The sequence below is a fragment of the Cucumis melo genome, chromosome 6 (genome assembly GCF_025177605.1).
Source record: "Cucumis melo cultivar AY chromosome 6, USDA_Cmelo_AY_1.0, whole genome shotgun sequence".
Classification (NCBI taxonomy): domain Eukaryota; kingdom Viridiplantae; phylum Streptophyta; class Magnoliopsida; order Cucurbitales; family Cucurbitaceae; genus Cucumis; species Cucumis melo.
In genome coordinates, this window is record NC_066862.1 from 20,609,187 (window position 1) to 20,634,162 (window position 24,976).

General features: G+C 33.2%; 1 protein-coding gene across 1 annotated transcript; it reads left to right on the forward strand.

Annotated features, from left to right (window-relative positions):
* The first annotated feature begins 499 nt into the window (after window positions 1-499).
* On the forward strand, window positions 500-4,104 carry LOC103491884 (uncharacterized). Its single transcript, XM_051086571.1, has 8 exons — window positions 500-1,084; window positions 1,171-1,373; window positions 1,459-1,548; window positions 1,625-1,732; window positions 3,102-3,380; window positions 3,470-3,550; window positions 3,635-3,896; window positions 3,988-4,104. The coding sequence occupies exons 1-8, from the start codon at window positions 1,069-1,071 to the stop codon at window positions 3,993-3,995; spliced, it is 1,047 nt and encodes a 348-aa protein (XP_050942528.1). The 5' UTR covers window positions 500-1,068; the 3' UTR covers window positions 3,996-4,104.
* Window positions 4,105-24,976: the final 20,872 nt, after the last annotated feature.

Sequence of the window (24,976 nt, forward strand, 5' to 3'; positions counted from 1 at the left end):
AGAGCCTTTCATACTAGCCTCACAAGCCAAACAAGTGTTTTACGCTAGAGAAAATGACACTTCAAATTGGTATGTCGTATTAAAAGCACCACCAAGAGGGTTTCACGACTTGGAAATGTACGATGAGAATTATGATGATACTTTGGTTAGTAATGAAAACATAAGTAATGCAGTTGAAGATGTTGATGAAAGTGACGAGATTACTTATGCAAGACAAGATTGTGAAGGTGTTTTCATTTCAGAAGTTGTTTGAGAAGTAATAGATTTTTGAAGAACCAAAGTGTTCTTATAACTTTTTGGTGTGCCCATCTCAATAGAGATATTGTGAATTAGACTTTTCTCTATATATCATTTTCTTTTTTCTTCTTTCATTATAGCATTAGACTATTCGTTTTTGTGAAATGTGAATCATCAGACACAAGTATTATATTTTATGTACTCCCTTTCTGTTTTTCTTTTTATGTATTCTCATCTCACTTAAATGAATGTGCTTAAGAATGGCTCTTTGTTCTTTATCTTTCAAGATACCATGTCCCTAAAAGTAAAAGGTAAGAAAAGGTCTACACGAAGGAAGCTTATTGGCGATAGTTTGCTTCTTCCAAATGAGGAAAACATGGAAAGTTCTCCCATTGATGTCCACCCCAATACTTTATCACCCAAGCCTAGTGACAAGATAGTTGAAGGTAATCCTATATTAGACTCACCAGCTGCTCGAACAAGATTAGCAATTCGTAGGCAAGCAACAACTTCTAACGTGAATGGATTTGAAGAACCTCAATTGAAAACGACAACTTTGCCTAATGAGAAGGCAGTTGCAGATCATGTTGTCGATGAAGAACCTCCATTTGAAACGATGACTTTGCGAAAAAAGACAAGATGACCTACAAAAATGAAGACAATAGCCGTTGAAAAACAATCAAGAGTGGACATTGTTTTCAATGAATATGGACAACCCATTGGTAATGAATTGGTAGGATTGACTTCTTTTCTTGGACCACTAGTGAGGGAGGTTGTACCAGTGAATCTTGAGAATTGGCTAAAACTACCAACAAGATTGAAAGTAGTGTTATGGAAATCTATCCAGGTATTAAGTTACTTTATTTTTCTCTAATAAGTTCATTACTTTATTAAGTTACATTATTTTTTATTTCTAACTCTTTTATACTTCAGTCAAGGTACAATGTGGAAGATTGGCAAAAACAGTTTTCTTCCAAAAGATGGGTAGATTATGGAGGGCTAGAAAATCTCGTTTAGTGAAACAAATTCGAGATGTCCCCACAAAGGATGCAATTTTGAAGCTAATGCCTGATAATTTACAATCTGTAGATGATTGGATGGATTTTGTGAGTGAGAAGACTAGTGCAACCTTCAAGGTACGTAAATCTCTACTTCAAAACATATACACTTACATTTGAATTATTAATTTGTGTGAAGTTTGAATGTCTTTTATTTGAGTAGTTGAAAAGTGAAAAGTACAAAGCCATGAAGAAAAAACAACTCCCACATACATGTAGTAGAAAAGGGTATGCTCGTTTGGCCGAAGAGATGGTAAAGTTTGTTACTATACTTCAATTTTGCTTTCGTATCGTATATGTGGTTTCATTGTATAAATCTCATTTTGTAGAGAAAAAGTAGTTCGAATCCATCTTTGGTCACAAGGGTTGCATTATGGACTAAAGCACACAAAAGGAAGGATGGACAACCGGTGAATTCACAAGTTGCTGAGACACTTGTATGTCTTCTTTGCAATTTCTGTTCGTATTCTTAGACTTGATTATCGTTATTGAATCTTGTGGTATCTTAATTATATATGTTGTTGGGTCTTTCTGTGTGCAGGAATCTTTAGCTTTTCTAATGATTTTTTATATTCAACCAAAAATCATATGTATTCATATAAAGTTTATTCAAATTTTCCACAAACAATCATAACTTTCAAACCCCACGACTATTTTCCATTATAAATAATCCACCAATGTTAACCACAACCTTTAAAATGAAATAAGTAGAGAAATCAGTCCAAGAGATTATCAAATAAGCAATAATGGATTTGACTAACTCAGAAAGTTGGCTGAAGAGAAGAAAACTCGTAAACAACAAAGTTCAAATTCTTACATTCCAAGAATCAAGTGAAAAGGATCTAAGCAACCCTTGAATTGTTGAAAAAAGAAAAATTCTATAAAGCTATTTGTTCCAAAAAAAATTATTGATACCCTGTACAGTTCCAATAGAAAATGATGCCTTTTGAATTATTTGTTTCCAGATAAATGTACATGAAGACATAAATATAATAAATACTTTGCAAACAATGTGCTCTAGCTAATACATACTTGAAAAAAATGGGTCATTTGAATCTGTCAGATAGCTGAAGGAAACTACTAAATTGTTCCTGCAAAAAATAAGTTGTAAAACTTCACTGAACCAGCTGTAAATGATTGCATTATCCACATCAGCTCGTGAAACCTTGTTTCGTGTCTGCATATATTTAGAACATTATTGCTGAAACGCCTACAACTTGTTGTGTTCACCTGTTTGCATATTGACCTGCAGATTTAGACATTTGTGTTCACCTACAATTATAGTTAGATTTAGACATTTCAATATTGATGTGCCTTGTGTTCACCTGTTTCCCAAAACTTCATAGAGATTGATAATTAAATCCTCTTCTTGTTGTGAAAACATTCCTCTCTTCAAATCAGGTCTCAAGTAGTTTATCCATCTTAGCCTACAACTTTTCCCACATCTTTCCAAACCTACAACACACCACCAATCAAACAGTAAACAACAACAACAACTTGTACTAAAGAATTGCTGAACAACTTGTATTAAAGAATTGCTGAACATCACTTTGACTAAGTGTAATGTTAGATATGTGTTTATATATTGCTAGAAGCGTATATATATTGTTGCAAAACAGTAGGTAAAAGTTACAAAATAGTAGGTAAAAGTTACAAAACAGCAAGCCAAAATACCTACAGTCCACTAAGAATTATGTTACAGTAGCTTACATCTTTAATAAAATAGCAGCTTAAAACAGTAGCTAAAAGTTACAGCAGCTTAGATCTTTAAGAATTGTTAAGGTCTGTTTGTTTATATATTACTAGGAGCGTATTGAACAAACTGAGGCTGAGACGATAGTTTCAACAACAAACGTGGTTGATGATGCTTTAAGTAAAGTTCTTGGCCCCGATCGTGGTCATGTAAGAGGATTTGGTTTTGGTGTGACTCGTTCAAAACTATCTCTTTTGTCTCAACAAGACCACAAGTATAAGGTTCTTGAAAAAGAATATTTGAAGATGAAGGAAGAAATGGTAGAAATGAAAACAATGAAAGATGAAATGATCGAAATGAAAGCACTTATGTTATCTTATTTAAAGAAACATGTATTTCTTTTTTTCTTTTACTAACTTAGATTCTTTTTTTTTCTCGTAGTAGTTAACTATATTTTTGGTTTCATATGTGATTATCATAGACTGAACCAAGTGAGGAACTTTCAAATGCTACTGCAAGTGTGCTCAAGCGACTAAATATTCCTCCAATGCCTTCTCCATCGGTAAATTTATTTGTAATAGGATGAAAATTGTTTATGATGTCATTTATCTTCTTATTCTAGTATCTCATATTTGTCTTTTCACAGAGTATCAATAACAACAATCAAACTAAGTGCAAGTTATTAGATTGGTATGGCTCGGGAGAGATTGTTGCTGAAGGAAGATGGTCTTCTAATGATTCAACTGCTATGATCCAATCTATTCCTATTGGTCCACATGCAATTAGAGTATGGGTTGATGTAGCAAAGAAACCAAACGCATATTTGTGGAGGCCAACATCAGAAATGACATGTATTGAAGAAGCTTTGGGAAGTACAGTTGCATGGCCATCTGATAAAGTGATCATTAGTATGTTGTCTAATTCTAATATTTTTTGTCTACATTTTTTAAAGATTTTCTATACTTGTTTAATTAATATATGTTTTATAAATTTATGTAGGTGAATGAAATGGAGTCGTCTTCACCAGAGAACTAAAGATTGTACACTTATGACGAACTTTGCTTGTAGACTTATGATGAACTTTATTTGTATTTTGAGGGTTAATTTGTGCGGTTCATACATTATTTACTAATATGTGTATTTTGATTGGTAATGTGTATGGTTGGTACATTTAGAATGACTACATTGTTTGGTAATTTTAGTACATTATGAATGGTTTTATAGATTTTTGAAAAAAATGTTACCTATATTTTGATTGAAAACGATTAAATAGCATTATTACTGAAAATCATAGCTATAAATACTATACTGTCGAAAAAGGCTATTATAGTTAAAAATTATAGTTATAAACAATATACTATAGCATCGACAAAATGCTATTATAGCTGAAGATTATAGTTATAAATACTATATTATAGCATCGAAAAAAGGCTATTATAGCTGAAAATTATAGTCATAAATACTATATTATAGCATCGAAAAAAGGCTATTATAGCTGAAAATTATAGTTATAAATACTATACTATAGCGTCGAGAAAGCGCTATTACATCTTAAAGATAGTACATTATTTAAGCTATATTAACTTATTATAGCTCTAACGAAAAACGCTATCAAATGTTTTTATAGCAACGTATATAAGCTATATCTTCAAACTATACGATAGCACTAGTTATAGCTTCGAAAAAACGCTATAAAAAGACCCAGACTTTTAATAACATGGGCTGTCAGGACTCTCGAAAAACGCTATAATGTTAGCTATCATTTATGTTATTTCTTGTAGTGTGGTGTTACGAACACTTGTGAAGGACTAACTTACTGGTATTGGTCTATATCCGTGGACACAAAAATATATCTACAGTGAAAAGAGTTCAGCTATGAGTCTTTAGTGGAGTGTACACACAGTTAACGAATATTGATTAATGTGGTTAATGAGTTTAGCCAATTAATCTCATATCATTGTAACTTCTGATCTTTAGATCTATTAGAACCCCTTCCTAGCTCATAAAGAGTAATGAGATTTATTTATATTGGTTGTAATTTGAAATGTTCAAATTTACTTTGGGAATTAATATAATGTTTGTTGATACATTATAATATAAAGTTTATATTTTAATTAGACTTTATTATATAAATTTAATTTTGGATATGATTCAAAATTATATTATGAGAATAAAATATTTGAATGAGCTCAAATGTTAATTTAATGTGAATTAGATTCATATTAAAACTATAGGTTAAAATTTAATGTGTATGTGATACATATTAAAACCATCTCAATCAGAGAATAAGAAGGTTTCCAAGTGGTGGTGCCCCAAATTGGTGTTTGGTAGATTCAGAGTCGTCAACGATTGTAAGTTTTTCTTCTCTGTATTTTCTTGAAAGCATGCTTAGCCATAAAAATTATTTTTTATAATTATTTTGCCAATGTATTAGTATTTTTAAGTTCCAATTAAAATTGGGTTAAGATTATGCAGCATTGTAGTAGAAACTTAGGTTATTGTGCGGCATTGTAATTGAAGCATGCTTAACTTTTGTATTAAAGCAATGCCAATAAAATTTATATGTCGAATTTCCCAAAACAAAACTTCATTAATACAATAAATAGTTCATACAACAATTTTCTACGATATATATCGAAATTAGAGCAAATACAATGAAGTAAATGACGAAGCAACAGACAAACGGGAACAACGAAGGAAATAAACAAGCACTCAAGTGTTATTTTCGAGAATGATTGTGCAGTAGTCCAATTTAAGCTCTTCAGGTACATCCAAGAATGATTTCATGTCATCAACATTGGGCATCTGTATTCGCATGAGGCGTACCTTATCACGATTACTCACTTCAGGGATTCCCTACAACACTCTAACAACTTCTACTCGGATTGTGCTTGCTTCTTAACTTTGTACATTCGACCATTCTGCAATGGCCTTCAGTTGGCCATTCACATATTCCATGGCACTGCGAATTATTTCTACAGATTCTACCATTTGGCCTCCTTGCTTCCTCTTTGACCCACTTGAACCAGTCCTATCCTCACTCGAGCGACTGGGTCGTGTGCCCATGATGTCGTCGGGCAACATGTCTAGCCCCTGACTATATGTCATAGGGTCTTCATATTGTTTCCATTGTCACTCAAAAATCCCTCGTATCCTCCAGGCACATTCGATTCCTTATCAGCGAACGTCTCCGCGTACGCTCCGGTTGTATGATTTTTTCCAAATACGTAGCACAGGTTGTCGTAATAGGGAAATGATTTGTTTAGAAGGCCCTTAGTGGCAGGATGGCTTTGTTGAAGTGTTTAAATAAATTGTCAGTTTCTTTTCTATAATAAACGAATAACGGTTGACAGAAATAATAACCTACCTTCACCTAATTGTCGAATAATTCCTTCTCGGTAATGATGCAATTGACTTGATCGCTCCAACTGAACCCACTGCACGACGAGTTGTACATTTCTGTTATGGCCTGGAACATTCTCTTGAGTGTCTTTATTCAACAATTAATAGTCGAAGCCTGGATGTTATGTTCTGACAGCTTCTCTACCATCATTTTCTGTAGTTGTGTCAGGTACCCGGGTTTAAAGGTCCTGTTGTTGGACGTCCAGCCACCGACGGAGACCAACTCCACCAAGCACTTAACCAGGGTTGCTTTCTCCTCTTTCGTCCATAAGTGCTTAAGGGTTCTTGAAGAACTTGTCATACTAGAAAATAAGCGCAAACATGTTGGAAAATTCAGTTACAAAAGGCATAAACATATGGAACATAATACTTTGTGCTTCAAGTGATTTGTTAATATTTCATTGATGTCATAGGTACACAAATACATTCACAAAAGAAATCTACAACGTATCAAAAAAATAAGTAAATTGGGCATCATTAACAAATGAACGTAAACACTTCACTCCTACTACTCTAGAGGTGCTACTGATTACGTAATTCTCATTAACTGAACATTTCTTCTTCCAAATCATCCCTCCATTAACTCCATTCCTTCGAGGTCTCTATGTAGTGAATGTTGCACCTGCAGTTGTTGCACGAATCACCATCATCGATATCCTTCAGTATATCAGCGTTCGTCATCTCCCTATCGATGAGGTTGTGCGACATTAGACTTAGATAAGGTAGTAGGACTTTTCTCAAAGGATTATCCATTGATCCCTTTAATAGACCAAAAGCTCTTTCAATAACATTCCGTGTAGAAGAATATTTCATGTTGAAGAACTCTTTTGCTGTTGAAGATTTGTTTCTTGCTCCATGACACTCTTGCAGGTGGTATCTTTGCCCTCTATACAGAGCCAAAAATCCTCAGCGTTGGGGTCGTATAAGTAGTAGTGCCCTGTGAGAAAATCGAACGTTTTAAATGTCGTAATTGATGAGGTTTAAAATCTACTTGAAAGAAACATGTGTACGTAGTTACCCTTCGACACGTTTAGGTCGATTGGTCTTGAAATGACATCTCTAAGGATGCACAAGTGGGCTGCGAATCCTTCCCAGCCAGCTAATGCGAACATAAATCTCCTTTTGTATCACATACTCCAAGGACGTTTGTGGCAAATTTGCCCTTTCGTGTTCTATATCCAGGACGATCACTTGTCATCATATTCACCTTTATGTATGGGCCATCTAATACGCCAAGACAGTCCTGCATTGTACAAAAAACGATGAATCATCAAATTGCAATTCTGAGCCGTTAAAGTACCAACTTGGTTTTTCATCAAAGCAGAGTTAATTTTTGTATATATATTTTTAAATAAAGCATAATCTGTTTTTCATGTAAGAATTACTTTTGAACTTCTCATTGAAAGAATAATTGGAGGGAAAAAATATTTTTAAATAGATGCGGAAAACTTACGACGTTTCCCCTTTTGTTTTTATTCTTTATAGAGAGATTCTTCTAAAACTTGTTTTCTGTTCATCTAGCACATGAAATTAATATTATCTAGGGTAATTATAATTGGTAACAATTTTTAGAATAATTATTAAGTATGTAACAATATTTTTAAAAAATTATAAATATAGCAAAGTCTATCGGTGATAGACTTCTATCATTAATAGACTCTTATGATTTATCAATGATAAACCAACATTTATTACATGGTCTATCAGTGATAGACTCTTATCATTGATAGATTTTGACAGATTTTGCTATATTTGCAATTTTTTTAAAACGTTGCTATATACTTAATTACTTTGAATATAATTGCTACATATACAACTATCTCTATTATCTATTCGTTATCTTTAGTTTATTTCAAAAATTAATTTTCTTTTCTCAATTTCTTACTGAAAAACTTAAATTATGTTGGAGTAGTTAATCCATTTTTTTTGGAAAAAAGAAAGGTAGTTAGATACCCTTTCGTTTTAGTTTAATTAATGATTTCCTGATCATATATTTTCTAGAATGATAGTCCAATACAAGTTGAAATCTTAGCTCAATTTCAAGGTTTTCAAATTTTGTGGGGCTTTACAAACATCCTTCAAATTAATGTAAGTGAGAGTTGTAAGTAGGGTGAGGGCTGTTTTCTTAGTTTTCAAATTTAAGTTTGGAAAATTAAAAAGCACAAAATTTTGAAGTTAAACTGATATTCATACGGTTAGTTTTCAAAAGCTAACAATAAATTAAACAAGCAAGTCTATTTTCTTAATTGGAAGTATTGAAAATTTATTGTTTCTCTAAAAGATAAATTTAAATCATTCAAAATAAATTCAATTAAATGAAGACTACTATACATTCGTCTATGTATGCGAAAATTTAATTTTGTAACTTAATTAAGTTATACCTATGCGACATGATTATGAAATGAAGTACGAGTGAGAAATTCGTAAAGTATATGTGCAATACATACGTTATGGATAAGGTACACAATAGAATAGTAAGAAAGAAAGAAGTAAGCAATATATTGAAAAAAATATATAGAAAGTAAAAACAAAATACATCATTAACAAATTAATCGTTTGTGACCAACGGAAAAACAAAGCGACATTATGTAGTAGTCCTAAATGCATACAACTTAGAAAATGGAAAATGCCATATGGGGTGGCAACTTTGTTACCTCACAAGACAATGTACATTACGTTGGAATCCTGTAAATATGAAGAAGAAAAAAAATGAAAGAAAGTCCGCTCGTTCCATAAGGAAGAAGGAAAAGAAAAGTTTGGGAGGCTTACCATTTTCTTTACCGAAATAGACACGATGCATATAATACAAAACCAAAGGACCAACCTAAGTCTCAAAGAAACAAGTAAAGTAGGGGAATGGGGAAGCCTCGAAGGAATTAACTTTGATAATATATTTGAACTTCAATTTTATAATCATTTACAAGGGAAACCGTGGAAATAAAAAAGTAGCAAACAATATGGACAAATACAACTTTATTTCCTAAGGATGGAAGTCACAGGAAGCAATGGCAAACGCCTATGCAAATGAACAATTTCGCTTGGAAAATGCATTGGAATGGAAGGACTACTTACCATAAAAGGGTACAGAAACAATGAACATACTGCACATATGTGATGCATTTTGCATAAACAAAGTCATAACAAAAATTTCCTTTTTTAAAGGAGGCCGTAGCAAATTCCAGTCAATGGAGGCAATAGCAAATAGAATAAATCTCATAAACCTTGTATACATAAATTTCATAATTTTTTTAAGATCAACGTCACTGAAGCAAGAAAAAATTGGAAGACAAGGATTTTATCTCTTTCTAAACAATCGATGTAAACAGAGTAACATAAGATAGGAAGCAAAAGAAGAATGGTGGACATACCAAACAAGTGAACACGTATGAAAAGAAGAACAAGTTAGGATGCAATTCAATGGGACACCAACAAGCATTTATAATACAAGGATGATAACATTTACTGACGCACAACACGTGAGATTTTGAGCATTAAAGAACCAACAAATCTCAGGAAAAAGTGGAATGGACATGAGAAGTTGACAACACATATTAAAGAGGGAAAAGATAGTCAAAGTGGTACATCTAAGGTAAGTCTAGGTATGAATAGATCAAACGAGTATGGCTCAACAGAGGTAAGACTACAATATGATATTTGAAAAAGATGCGGTAAAACAAGAAAATACAATAAAACGTGGAATCGGTCATGAGAGGGCATGAACAGAGAGTGTGAAATAGGAAAATTGAAGTATAATGAAATTGACAGAGAGCATGAAATTTATGCACAACTACAAATTTTACATAAAATGTAAACAAAAATGAAATACAATATCGGAAAATTGAATGCATGAAACTGGTATAAGAAAAAGGTTTCCCATAAGAACAAAACAGAAAAGAACATAACCAAATAATTAAAAATAGAAATTTTCTAATAAGAACACAGAACACAAATAGTAACACAGAAAAGAAAGGTGTTGGAGTAATTCTTGATCCCTTTATATAATAGTTCTATTCTCAACCCATAACATATATATATTCATTATTTTGATATTTTGTGCAAAATATGAAAGTAGACTCTGTTACGAACCCAATGTAAAAACAAAGTCCGAACAAAGAAGAATGAGCAATTTGAAGTTTAAGGGCAACTTGGTAAATATTTAAAATATTCAAATAAATCTACACGCACGATCCACTCGAGAGGTCCGAAGTTAGAGTCTCCTTGGCTGTTTCATTTTCATATTTTTAGAGTGCCATTTTCGTAAATCTTCACAACTTTTCGAAAAAACACGTTTTTCCGTCAATTGGAACGCGTGCATGAGTTAGAGATCTGGCTTCGAATCTTGATGATGGTTATTCCTTTATTTTCTATACCTACCCTAATTTCCCCTAATTTCTAATCAATTCACCAAATCAATTCTCCAATTCAACTCAATTTTTCATCAAAAACTCTCTCCAAATCATTTTTCCAAAAATTTCCCACTCTTTTCTGCCATATTTTCTCCCAAATTAATTCAGAATTGTTCTTGAAATCTAACACAGGAGCAAACATCTATTGAGGTAAGAGAGATTTGGATTGGAAATTTCTTTCGAGGGATGAATTTTTTACAAGAATTACATGTAATCTTCTTTCTTTCTTCAATAATTTGTATCTTGATCTCTTGATTAAATGTTGATCTCAATTTTTCTTGATATAATTCTCGATCAATTTTAACAATTTTGCCTTGTATGCAATGTAGAAATCTCAAGAAATAAAGAACTTAATTTTTCTTTATAATTCTTGATCTATTTTAATTTTTTATTCAAATCTTGATCGTGATTACTTGATCCATTTTGATTTCTCTACGATTTGTATTCAATTACATTTTCTTTCTTGGCCAAATTAACTCTCTTTGAATACAATTTGGAATTTCATACATAAGCATGCGATGTGCCTTTCTTCTATGAAATTAAAGAAATCTTGCTAATTGATCTTCATTCCATTTTTAAGCATCAATTTCTTGGCATCATAATTAGCCAATCTACTATTTTGTCAAAATTCTTAGATAGTATTTTATGCCTTAATTCTTTTTTTATGAACACTTAATGCATAATTAAAGCAATTTCTTCCATGCATTTTCTCTCTTTTTGATTTGTAAAGAGGCATGAATCTTGGTCAATTTAATTTTGTTGATTAAGCAATTTAAATCTCAAAATTAAATGGATCAAGAGTATTTAAATCTTCTCAATCCTGGCTTGAATCTTGATCAATCTTTGCTTTGCAATTTTCATTTTTTTTTCCTATGATAAACAAATCCCTAAATTCTCAATCTCTCTTACTTCTCTTTAATCATCTGAATGAATCTTTACATATTCTTCGCTTTGAATTGGAAACTAATACAAATTGCCTTTTCTCTTTCTTGCTTTAATTCAATTTCTTTAATTTTCTTGCAAAATTCTTTTGCATTCTTGAATGTTTCTAACAATTTCTTTTAAGTGAATTCAAGATTGATTCTTCCCTCCATTCCCTTCGGTTTGATACCCGACTTGCTGGTATACTACCATATTAGTAAGTAAGAGTTTTTTAAATTATTTTTGACAAGGTAAAATTTGGTAAGCCATCTACCCTTATTTCAATAGCAACTTTCATTCATTTTCTTGTATCATTTGGAACATAATATTGCATAAGCGACCTTACCAATACATTTCATCGCACATGTTTTTTGCCTCTATCAAAAGACATGAGGTAAAAAGAATATAACCAAATAGCAACGCAGAAAAGAATTGGAAAAGTAATTAGAAATTAGGACCTCATCATCAACTTTTATGGTACGTGTACAAACTGGAGAAAAGACCGACCACCTCTGTTATGCCCTACCTATGCCCCTATCGTACTCACTTGTAGCATCTGTTCATTGAAGGCAATTTTGGTGTAGCATCTGTCCCTTGAAGGTCGTTTTAGTCCAAATGAAAAGCAACAAAGTAGAAGTTAGAGTAGTAAGGGGTTGTCAGAGCGGTAAGAGGAAGTCAGAGCGGTAACACTTGTAGTAAAGCCATGAAACGAACTAGAGAGAGGAATGTGAAAATTTTCGGAGACAACTTGTGAAATGCAACCAGTCAACAGAACTAGGAAAATAGAAGGAGAACCCTTTCAGAGGCAACGTGGAAACACAACCATCAATGAAACGAAAAGGTTTTCAAAGATTTGAGATTCGGATAAGAAAAGCACAGGGTTCCCGACAACGAAGATGAGATTTTTGGGACGAAAATGAAAGGAGTTTGGAAGATGAAAATAGGGAAAACACGTGCAATTTTGGAGTGGAAAAAAGGAAAAACGTTAAAGGTGCTAAGATTTGGAGAAGAAAAGGAATAGGGAACGGGAAAGAGGAAGAAGACGACGGATGTTGGGATAGATTAAGGAAGGTTTCCAAATGTATTACGACCGAATTGGAGGAAGGATTGAAAGATATTATGAGGGATAGAAAAGGGATAAGGAGGATTAGGATAACCCTAAATCCCTATTTTATGGTAAGAGGAGTCCCAAAACCCCGTAAAACCTACCCCACACAGCCCTTAAGTGCTGACCTGCTGAGAGAGTACTAGGCGAGAAGAAGAAGAGTTGGAGTAGGTGTTCAGAGGAAGGCACTTAGTGTTTTGTAAGTGAATTTCTAAAGGAAGAACGAATGAAAGTCTTCTTTCTAAGTCTTAATTGCTATATTTTATAACACATGTTTATTGTTGTAAATATTAACGAGGAAGCTTATTTGTTGAAAAACAAAATAGTTTCTAAACTAAAGTTTTCATGTTGATGATTGTATGATCTTTATATATGCAAGCAAACCATTAGATTTATTCCTATCATAAACTAACTATTATGTGCACTTAATGAGTCAAGACAACCATGAAGTGAAAGGATCACATGGAAGTAAGAAGTTGGTCAATGCGTTGAAATGAGCGTGAGTGAACAACCTGCGCAATGAGAAATGAATTGAGAAGTTCTCCAAGGGATACTGATGATGCGATCAATCACATTAGTCTATGCGTGAGAATGGTTCATGTTCTTGCCAAAAGGAATAAGAGAAAGCTAATGTGAGTTTTATGATTTGAATATGGCATTGTGAGCCTGTTATGAAAATGCATTTCCTTGAATGAGTTGTATGCCTAAAAAGGATTTTCAAAACCTCACTCACTAAGTATTTGACTTATGTTTTAAGTTTCCCTTTCCTAGGTTTCAAGGCATTGAAGCCAAGTTAAGAAGGGTAAGGCAAGTAAGCTAGGCATTTTAAGTATGAATATTAAGAAGATTCCATCAGCGTTGGAAACCTTTTCTTATAGTTCTTTGTACTAAAAAAGCATGTATTTTTATTTAATTGCATGTTCTTAAGTGAATAAAAGAAGAATGTTTATTTCAACCTCTATCGTGAAGTTTATCACCTAGTAGTTAAGATTTTAAAGTTTGATTATGCGTTAAGATTCAAGGTTTAAAGTTTAAAGTTCAAGCTAAGTGTTAAGACTATGGTTTAAAATTTGAGGCTGAACGTTTTAATGTTTCACTTCGAGGCATTAGGGCTGCTCAAGTCCCGTTCGCGTGCAGTAACACGAGGACCAGGATGCATTAAAGTAAAGTGCTTAATATAAGGGAAAGTGTCAAGAACATACTCCAAGAATTAATTACAATTAAAGGGAGGTTTTCTTCAAGATTGGAAAATTAGGGAATTTTAGTGTGCAACATCAATTCTATTATGGAGTTTAAGAAAAGAAAATTACAACAATTGTGACCCTTGATCAATTAATTCATGAATCAAAAACCTTATTTGATTAATTGCCTCAATTTATTGATTAAAATGTAAGACTTACAATTAACCAGACTAAATCTTGTTCATAGTGCTTCCATTTTGAACAATTTTCACACAAGAACAAAGAAATGATTTAAGATCAAGAGTATTCTACTTGATTTTGAATCGTGAATGCATTCTAATTAGGCTTTAAGTATGCAACTATAGTAGGCATCTATGCTAGGTTCATGCAATAAAACATGCAGAATTCAACCTATGTGTTCTTATAAAGATTTATCATTACGTACAAGTTTTCCTCTTTATTGCCTAAGTGTAAGCGAAGAGAGAGATTTCCTAGATAAGTCAAGATCGAACTCAAGGAATTAGTGATTCTAAGGGACTAATTATGTGTTCTAAAGTCGTTCGGTGTCTATACAGTATTATTGATATGAATAGTATAATCTATCTATGTATTTACACTATGTGCAATAGAGGAGCAAGATGGTCATGACGATAAGATGTTGAGGATTGTGAACTCATGTATATTGGCGATGGTGATGCAAGAATATCTAAATAATTAAGTGTAAAGTAAGGGAAACCAATTGCATTGAGGCGATACAAAGCATTCGTTAACTTCACATTCAAGGTGAGAGACCTCTCGGTGTTTTGGTCATACTTGCTCGCCTTTTGGGATCCAAAAACTTGGAGTTAAAACATGATTTATATATAATTCTTCTAAATTAGTTATATGCAACTCATCCTATATTAAGGCGAGCAACCTTTCGGTGCATTCGTCACACATACTCACATTTGCAATATGTATGCTAAGGATGAATTCGATGATGACAAGAATGTATAGCTACATTCCTCTCACCGCCTATTTAGCTTTATCTAGGTCATCACATGTCAAGTGACAACAGTCACTACTTCATTCTTTCTCTCAAATAGAACGTGGTATTGATGTCTGCATTTAACTTAACAAGACAAATAGCGCAGACATCCAAATTCTATAACATTAATTACTTCTTATGTCATTTTACCCTTCTTCATTTAGAAATTAATAGTTATCAACAAATAAAAAAATGGGAGAGTGAAAGTAGAAGGAAATTGCATTTAAATTTAAAACTTTAGGCCTTTCGGCCATGATGTTCAAATTACCAATACAATCATAAGAATTACAAATGGAAGTACATAAATATGTGTCGAGCCGTTGAGTATGATTTCTCATACTCATTTGCTCAGTTTTATGCCTATACACTTAAGAGAAGCGAAAGGGGGGTGTCTCTAATAACTTACAATACAAGTTATTATGACCTTTTAGGTTTTGACAATGGAACCTAAACGTATGATTATGCGTTAACATGCGTAGCTTTTATCGCAAATTCATAAATATAAGAGAATACAACTTACACAAGTCTCCATGCCTGTTTTACCCTGTTTTTTAGTGTTTTATCGCAGATTTATAAAGAAAAGAAGAAAGACAATGAATCGTAGAGGAACACGTGCTACATAATAAGAAACTTACTTGGCAACTAAACATCTCTAGGGGAGGAACCACATCAGCACTCGGGAAATATTTACTAAGAAATAGAATGGTAGTTGAAGTTGATGTGACTTGACAAAGGTTGTAATCAATGTTGACATGATCAGAAGAATAGAAGTTTTCCATCGAAAGTAGTCTATATAAAGCCTTCTTCTACACCAAGTAACATTATCTGGCCTTATTGGGACAAAACCTAGAGAGCTCCATTGGAGCCGACGGAAAAGACTAGCCTTTCCACCCTCTGTAAATGTTCACCATCTTCTTTGATCAATCTTGTAAGTGAGAGCTTAGAGAAAGACTAGAGAAAGATCCAACATGTTCTTCCCCCTAACTTCTAATATCTACCATCTCTCTTTACTTTCCATTTTTGTATTTTATTGTAATGTATGAGGTTTACATTGTACATTGGCCGAAAGCCTGCATTCTTTAATATATTGCGTATTTATCCCATTTTCAATCTATCATTCCTTTAATGTTCATTTGTCAAAGTGTTATAATTAGTTAGGCTTGTGATAAGTTCTTAATAAAAAGTCTGGCTAGCTTATAAGGTTTATCGTGTTAGTTAAGCTTTACTCCATCACTTGGCTAGTGTTTATCGTTAACTAATCGAAAGAGCATGTAGCAAGGATATAGCTAGCAGGTAAGGAGGAGTTTGGAAACAGACTCCACCTTGGCGATTAAACCTCCATCACTTGTGTCCCGAAAGGAGAACAAGTGTGGTGCTTGGCATCAAGAGGTTTTCACCCTTAAAAGAGAAATAATATAGGTCTTATAAGTAACCACTTCGAGATAGATAATACTTGATTAAGCTTTATCATTTGCATCCCGAGAGGTGAGCAAGTGTGGCATTTAAGGCACTAAGAGGTGCTCGCCCTAATTAGAAGCTAGCTAATTGATCTCTATCGCATCTAGGATTATCGCAGACATTCCTTCACTTTTCCTTAATACAAGTTAGTTCATTCCCCATCTTCTCACCATTCTTGACACCTTTTACAGAATCTCTAGTGTAGATATTAGGCTTAGTACTTAGACACATTTACTTTATACTATATAGATATACTGCCTAGATGAAGAAGTAAGCCTTATAACTAAGATTTGACATCAACTCCCTGTGTTTGGCCCTAGCTTACCTAGGAAACCTATCTTTTTTCTTACACTCGGACAAGCGATAAAAAAACTTGTACTCAATGAGGATTTAGTAAATACACGAGGATTAAAGGCACAGTAAGCATCTCAGATGCAATGATCATGACTAGTTACTTAAAGAGGTTTGTGATATGAATTTAACTTACATATCTCAATTGCACAAACCTATGCAATAAGATTATAAATGAAACACAACATTAAATCCTTAAACTAAATCCATAAATTCTAGCAGTCTCTCAACTCTATTCTAAGCTCTAACCTAAAACAAAGAAAGGAAAAATGGAGGATGGAAGTAAGCTTGCTATTCGGTAAAATTTTCAAACTTGCTCTTGAAGATGTAACCTTTTATTTAAAGGTGAGGATTGACATGACGTGTCACAGTTTAGGTTTCATTGATTCTTTGAAAAATTTGCTTTGCACCGCAAATGTCACATTCATCCTTTTCTAATATTCGTGCTAACTATTTTGTCTTTTAGTAATGTGGAACACCTAGCTCTAATCTTCTAATCGCCTAATTGGTCACATGCCTCCTCGCCTAACATTTGTCACTTGGCTACTCTTTTCTTTTTTCATCTAAAATCTTGTATTTAGACATGAAAAACATTAAATAGGCATAAAGCTCTTTTACCACTTGTAACGCATAACTGAGTTATTTTATCTATTTAACTACATGTTTTCTTCCTTTTTTTGTGTTAACAATTCATTTTTCTACCTAAAAGGCTATAATAACTTGTATTTCTACAAGTTATCACACCCCCAAATTTAGAATAATGCTTGTCTTCAAGCATCATTCCATAGTCCTAAAAACACCTTCCTTTCGCAGCTTTCGCTAAACTTCACATAATGCAGTTCATGTACATTCTAAACAACTTATTCTTTTCTTGCGTACTTCCTACTTGTGAAAATATTTCTAGTTTCTAAACGCGGCAAGCTTAAGTCACAAAACACCATTGTTCATTTCCAGGAAATCCTTTTTTCAAATTTCAGAAATGGCTTTTGTTTAAAACATTCTTGGTTCCTTCGGGCAATAAAATTTATTACTTATTTACATTTGGCGTTGAGTGGAAAATCATTGGTATTCTATTAATTTGTTTCTCTCTTCAACTATAATTCTTACCGTCACTTATTTAATTACTCTCAAATTTTTAAAGCTTTGCTCCTTATTTTTTGGTTCAAAAGCGACAACATTGGAGTTATTATTTCAATTGAATTTTGATGAAAGAATAAGTTCATTTTTTTTAAGTATTTTAACTTTGTTAAAATGCTAAGAAATGTTCTTTCTATTTTTTGAATGCTTTAGCTCGAACCATACACACCCTCAATTTTTTTTTTAATACAACAAGGTCCTCATTGCTGAAAAGTGAATGATAAGATGAACTTAGAAAATTTTACAAAAGAGGTCTAAGGTAAAGCTTGCTCGAGTAATAGAATTTCAAAAAATATCCAAAGTGGGTTTTCGTAATTAAAGACTGGTCGTCGAACACATAGTGAGTTCTAATTTCCATAAGTAATATCATTTAAGTTATCCTTACGAAGCACAAAAAGAGAGGATTCTTAGAGTGCAGGAAGTAAATACAAGCGAGAAGAAAAGTAAAACGCAATGGAGGAAGAAATTTTATATTACATAAACAATATGAATAATTACATATACAAGATACAAAAGAGCAAGAAAATCAAAATTATGAAAAAGAAATAAATACAAAAGGGAGAGGACACTCTCAAATTTATGTTTCTTAGTGAAGATCAGGAATACCAAGGTTGTCTTATTGTGGCGGTTGGAGTGGTGCTTGTAGTCCAGGCGGGATGATTGGCACCGACGCACGTTGCACGAAGACTGCGTGGGTGTATTCCATCATTGGTCTAAATTGCCAATCATGCTGTAGGGACATCTGCCTTATCATCTCAGATTGCGAGATGAAAAACAAAGTGAGGGTTGAAAGAGTGGAAGAGATTTGGACCTGATGCGTTGATTCTCATTTGTGTTCCAACGCATCCTCAATTTATGCTTTAATAATGTTTTATCAAGGCTGCAATTTCTGTCTTAACAAACATTACTCTAAATCATGCAATATAAATTTTTTGTGTTTTATGTTTCAATAATAGAATATGGAGTTTAAAACAATTCATTTCAATGTAATAGGCAACTAACACAATTCAAATCTCATCATTAAACATTTACAAATCGCCTGGAAAATCATTTCCTTTTTAAATCAAGCATAAGGCTCATATAGTGTAAAAACACATTCATCATCATTCATCTTATAATTAAACGCATAATCATTTTACTTATTTAATTATATCTTTGCACCATTTCCTCAACTCAAGCGTTTTCCACACTTTTTTGCTAAGTTGCAGCTATGTTGAGTAGTCTCAACTCTTTTAGTAAGTTTCATGAATTCCATTACGCATAACTCATCTTTCAATGTTAGATTACACAACAAGCAAAGGACACCTCACACCAAATCACATAGTGAGTATGAGACATTCTATTCCAAATCACATAGAAAGAATAGAGCATTTTATCCTAGATCACACAACAACGATAAGACATCCCATACCGAATCATACAACAATTATGAGACATTCTCATCGCATAGGGTACAAAAGATCATCCTTTCATTATTTCAACTCATATCAAATTTTATGCATTTATAAATCACGTACATTTGGAAAACATAATAGAAATCATATATCTTGAGGTTTCAATAGGATTTAAACACATTGGAAATTCTTTTTTATTTTGAAAACATTTTAAAGAAGAACCACTCACAATCAATGTGCTTCATTTGGCTAACTCTTCCTTGCAACTTCTTGCTGGATTCAAGCTCTCTGAAAAAATTCTAGAAATCTTGGATATCTCAATTCTTTCTTAAGTAAACTCAGGGTAAAAGCAGTTTTGAAATGACTGGACTTCATCTATTTCTAAGTCTTTCCGATGACACTTCCCATGCTGGAATGATTACTTCTGCCCAACGGTGAGAATAGTCCAATGTCAAAACTCCATGTATCCCTGCCATATCCTTACCTGAAATTTCAATTATGCGAAAAAGTCAAATCAATCACCGACTTTCTTACACAAAAGGGTGACGCCACTACTTCCCGATGAAGTATGCTCAAAATGCAAACAGTTTCTTGCTTAGCCTTCGTCACATAGATGTTTCATCGCATAGGCTACTTTTGTTGCGTGAAATCTTATCGCGTAAGGTAGAACGTGATCAGGGCCTCAAAACTACTACCTCCTTATTGGAATTCCGTCCTCAAAATTTAGTAAGCTTATGTGAAGAGTTGTAGGTACTTAGCTTTCATTAGCTTTTCAGTTTCCAAAGTGGCTTCCTCATTGACATGGTTGTTCCACAAAACCTTGACCATAAGGATCACCTTTGTTCTCAATACTTGTTCCTTTTTGTCTAACATACACAAAGTTCTTTCTTCATAAGTCAAGTTTTTCTTTTACTTCTAATGGCTGCTCTTGGAGTATGTGTGAAGAGTCTGGAATATACTTTTGCAACATTGAGAGATAAAAGACATTATGAATCTTAGACAGCTCCGCGGGCAACCTTAATTTATAATCCACTAGCCCTACACGTGCTAGAATCTCATAAGGTCCTATAAACCTTGGACTTAGCTTTTCCTTTCTTCTAAATCTAATCACACCCTTCCAAGGTAACGATTTAAGGAAAACCTTGTTACCAACTTCAAATTCCAATACTTTGTGACGATTATTTGCATAACTCTTTTGCCTATCATGGGAAATTTTTAAAATTTTCTCTAATCACTTTGATGCTCTCTGTCGTCGTTGGATTAACTCTGGCCCATAAAGCTTTCTCTCGCCTACTTCATCCCAACAAACTGATGTTCTATAATACCTTCCATACAATGCCTTAAAGGGAGCCATTTCAATGCTAGAATGGTAAATATTATTGTAAGAAAACTCAATCAATGACAAAGTGCATCCCAGCTTCCTTTGAATTGTAGAATGTAGGCTCTTAAAATATCTTCCAAGATTTGAATAGTTCATTCCGCTTAACCATATGCTTGAGAGTGAAATGCAGTGCTAAAATGAACCTTGGTTCCTAACGCGTCTTGCAACTTTGGCCAGAACTTGAAAGTGAAACGTGAATCTCGATATGAGATTATGGACAATGGAGTTCTTATATTGGCTTACAATCTTATCAACATACAACTTAATCAATTTGTCCAATGGAAATATTTATTTAATGGAAATAAAGCGTGCGGTCTTAGTGAGTCTATCCACAATCACCCAAATACCATCAAAACCATTAGGCGTTCTAGAAAACCCAAACAAAAAGTCCATAGTGATATGTTCCCACTTCCATTTTAGACTTGGAAAAGGGCAACAACCCACTAGTCCTTTGGCATTATGGTTTGACTTGCTGACAAATCAAGCACTTAGTTACAAACTCGTCTATCTCTCGCTACATACTTAACCACTAATAATAGTCTTTCAGAGTTCTATACATCTTAGTACTTCTAGGATGCATTGCGCAACTGTGATTATAAGCTTCTTCTAGGATATATTTTCATTCAACGTCTTATTATGTGGAACACATTCTCCTTTCCTTTAATAATACATCATTACCTCTGAACGCATAATCTGATCACCTTTCACACCTTACTTCTTCTACCAACTTCCTCAACACGTGATCTTCAAGTTACGATTTAACAATCTTTTCCTCCAATATAGGTTTAACTTGAAATCAGGATATCAAATTCCCAACTAATCCTATGTTTAAAAGTGTCTTACACTCTCTCTCAATTCCCTTAGCAAGGCTAGCTTCCCTTCACTTGAGCTTTTTCTGCTCAATGCATCAGCTACTACATTAGTTTTCTCAGAATTGTAGGCGATAGCGAAAGCATAGTCTTTGAAGAGTTCCATCCAACGCCTTTGCCTTAAATTCAACTCTTTTAGATCAAATATGTACTTCAAGCTCTTGTGATCAGTGAAAATGTTACACTTTGCTCTAAATAGATAATGCCTTAAAATTTTCAAGCATGGACAATGGCTGCTAATTTCAAATCGTGCATTGGGTAATTGCGTTCATGAATTTCAACTGGCTGGACGTGTAGGCTATCACTTTTTCTCCTTGCATCGAAACATATTCTAGACCTTGGTGAAACGCATCACAAAAGACTTCAAATTCTTTCACTGAAATAGGAATGCGAGAATGGGTGCAGTAGTAAGTTTGTGTTTTAACTCTTGGAAACTCTTCTTGCATTCATGTGTCCACTCAAATTTCATCGCTTTCTTTGTGAATGTAGTCAAAGGAAGAGCTAGCTTGGAAAATCCTTCAACAAAACGTCTATAGTAGCCCACCAAACGAAGAAAGCTTCGAACCTCTTAAACTATTTTGGAACATTCCCAACTTTCAATCACCTCAACCTTTTGTGAATCTACTTTCAATCCTTCTAAAGATATGATGTGTCCAAGGAACACTACCCGATTCAACCAAAACTCAAACTTACAAAATTTTGTGAACAACTTCTCTTCTCGTAAAGTTTATAATACAATCCTCAAGTGCTCCACGTGTCTTACAATGTCTTGCCAATAAATCAAAATGTTAATAATAAAGATGATAACAAATTGATCCAAGTAACGATGAAATACTCTATTAACCAAATTTCTCTTGTTTTAGAACCATTACATCAATGAAGGCACAAGTGCCTGTGGAGGAAGTTTCAGCTATAATGACCTATGTTAAATTATGAATGTATAGCTAGTAGCCAATATGTGATAGCTTAAGGTATCTCTGAATGATTAAGAAATTTATGAAGTGTTTCTAAAAAACTTTACTATGTTATGTTTACAATGATTTATACGTTCAAAGTTGAGCATTGGACATAACTATTTGGAAAATATGTTTTAGAAAACATCACTCACTAGGCATTTTTAGCTCATTCTTTCAAATGTTTGCTCACTTTTCAGGTTTTGATCATGTTTTCCTGAGCTGAGCTTATCGTTGCCCGTCGAGAAGTCTGATAGGAGAATGTGTAAAGTTATTATGTTTGAGATAGTTGTGTTATGGGTACTGAAAACTAAATTGTGTTAAAAGTTTAGTCTTGTTAAGGTCTTTGTAACCATTTTCTAAAAATTGTAAATAAGATGGATTGTACTTGAACCTTCTTTCTCTAAAAAAGATAAGTCATATGCTTCCACTAAGTTTTAAGTAAAGGTTTAAAGGTTAAGGTCAAGAGGTATCGTTGAGAGAAAAGATGGTATCGATTGACTTCACACCATCTCTCAGGTCGAGAGTAAGTGGTCTGGGAGGGAGTGTGACAGCCTAGAAGTTGTGCACATTTTACAAGGTTTGATATCACGTTTTTCCATGCAGTTGCACAATAGACAACTCGTTCTTTACCTAATATGCACACTTTTTTTGGCATGCCATCTTTCAATATAATATGTTAAGTTGGTGGGCCGTCTTCAAATTCTCTATAGGATTTGTTCAGATTTTTATTCTCAAGAAGATCGCATCCTTAAGAAAAATATTCCATTGAAAGAATATATTTTATATTAAAGATATTCTTTTCTTGTATTATTAAAAGATTATTTATGGAAAGATTTTGTGTATCTTGTAATTCTTTATTCATGGAATGAGAGGGGATCTTCAATAAATAAATAAATAAATATTTATTTATTTATTCCTTAGTTGGATTATGTGTGGGTGAAGAAAAAGAAAAAGATTGTGTGATGATGCAAGTCTAAGCGTTGAAGAAACACAGAAGAAGCAAGTAATTAAGTAAGAATGCCTTTGTTTTGAATCACATGTTATGTTCTCATGAGGAGTGGTGATGCTCAACCTCAACACAAAGATCGTCAACTTCATTGTGAACAAGGAGAATCAATATTCCTTAATCTGAAGAGTTATGAGATACTCGATTAAGGGGAGATCTTCATCAACTATTCCTTAGTCTGATGCTTAATGAGAAAATTGATTAAGGGAGAGATTTTTCATCTTTAATGATTTTGAAATATATCAGTGACAATTTATTTTATGTAATACTATATCACTTAAAGTATAGAGTTAAAATTGATTGTGTAAGCTCTATATTTAAGATCATAAAGGTGTCTTTATGATTTATATGACAAAGTAATAAAATCTCTTATCACAAGTCAAGAACCCTTCAAACGTAGATATTGTGTCATCGAACTGGGTTAACAATGTCTTGTGTTCCTACTGTCTATACTTAAGTGCACCTATAGTTGTTTCTTCTGTTGCATAACTAAGAGTTCACCTTTTGCAACGTTGTTGACGTTTTTCTGTTTTTTCATATTGGACTTTTCTTGTACCATCTTCACTCTATTTTAATTTTGACTCATTGAACTAACATTATATATAAATTTTTGCTCAAAATTATTTGTTGCTTTTTGCTTTGCTTCTTGTAATTGTTCATTTGGGTATCATTAAAGGATCAATGGTTGGATTCACATCAACAATACCTCAAGAAGAGTTGAAATTCCTAATCATTGACCAAGAGAACTTGTTTTTGGAAGTTCTTTTTACATGATTAGTACCTCAGCACCACTGGAGGCATAATGACAAATTTTATTGGTTGATTGGCCAGTGGACATGTATGTTTAATATGACATATTTGTTTGGTCCAAGGGAGTGAAAAGCTAAACACTTTTGTTTCATTTCATTGATGTTATTTATTTATTTTGTGATGTGTGTTTTGGCTTATGCTTGATCCGCCTCAATAAGTTGTGGGCTTTTGTGCAGAGCACTGACTTTTGAAGTTTGTATCCAGCTGCATGCGTCTTTAAAAACTTGGTGAAAGTGATCCTCACATTGTGGTTCCTCGTAACCACTACTAAGATAAAAATGGATTTTAAATCTTTCATGTTCTTAATATACAAATTCCACATATATTCTTTTCTTTTCAAAAGTGTTCAACTTTTTGTCACATTCTGCTATTTCTTATCTATGATAGAAAAGTTTCATGCCAATTTAATTGGCTTATTTAGTGTTGCACATAAATTTATTGTGATCAAAGTTATTAGAAAAATAATATTTTTTCTATTGAAGGTAAATAGTTTGTTTTTTTTTTTTTTTTTTGGAAAAAAACTAATAAGTATTATGAATAGAAAATTGTTTTTTTTTTTGTTAAGAATAATAAAAAAAAATAGA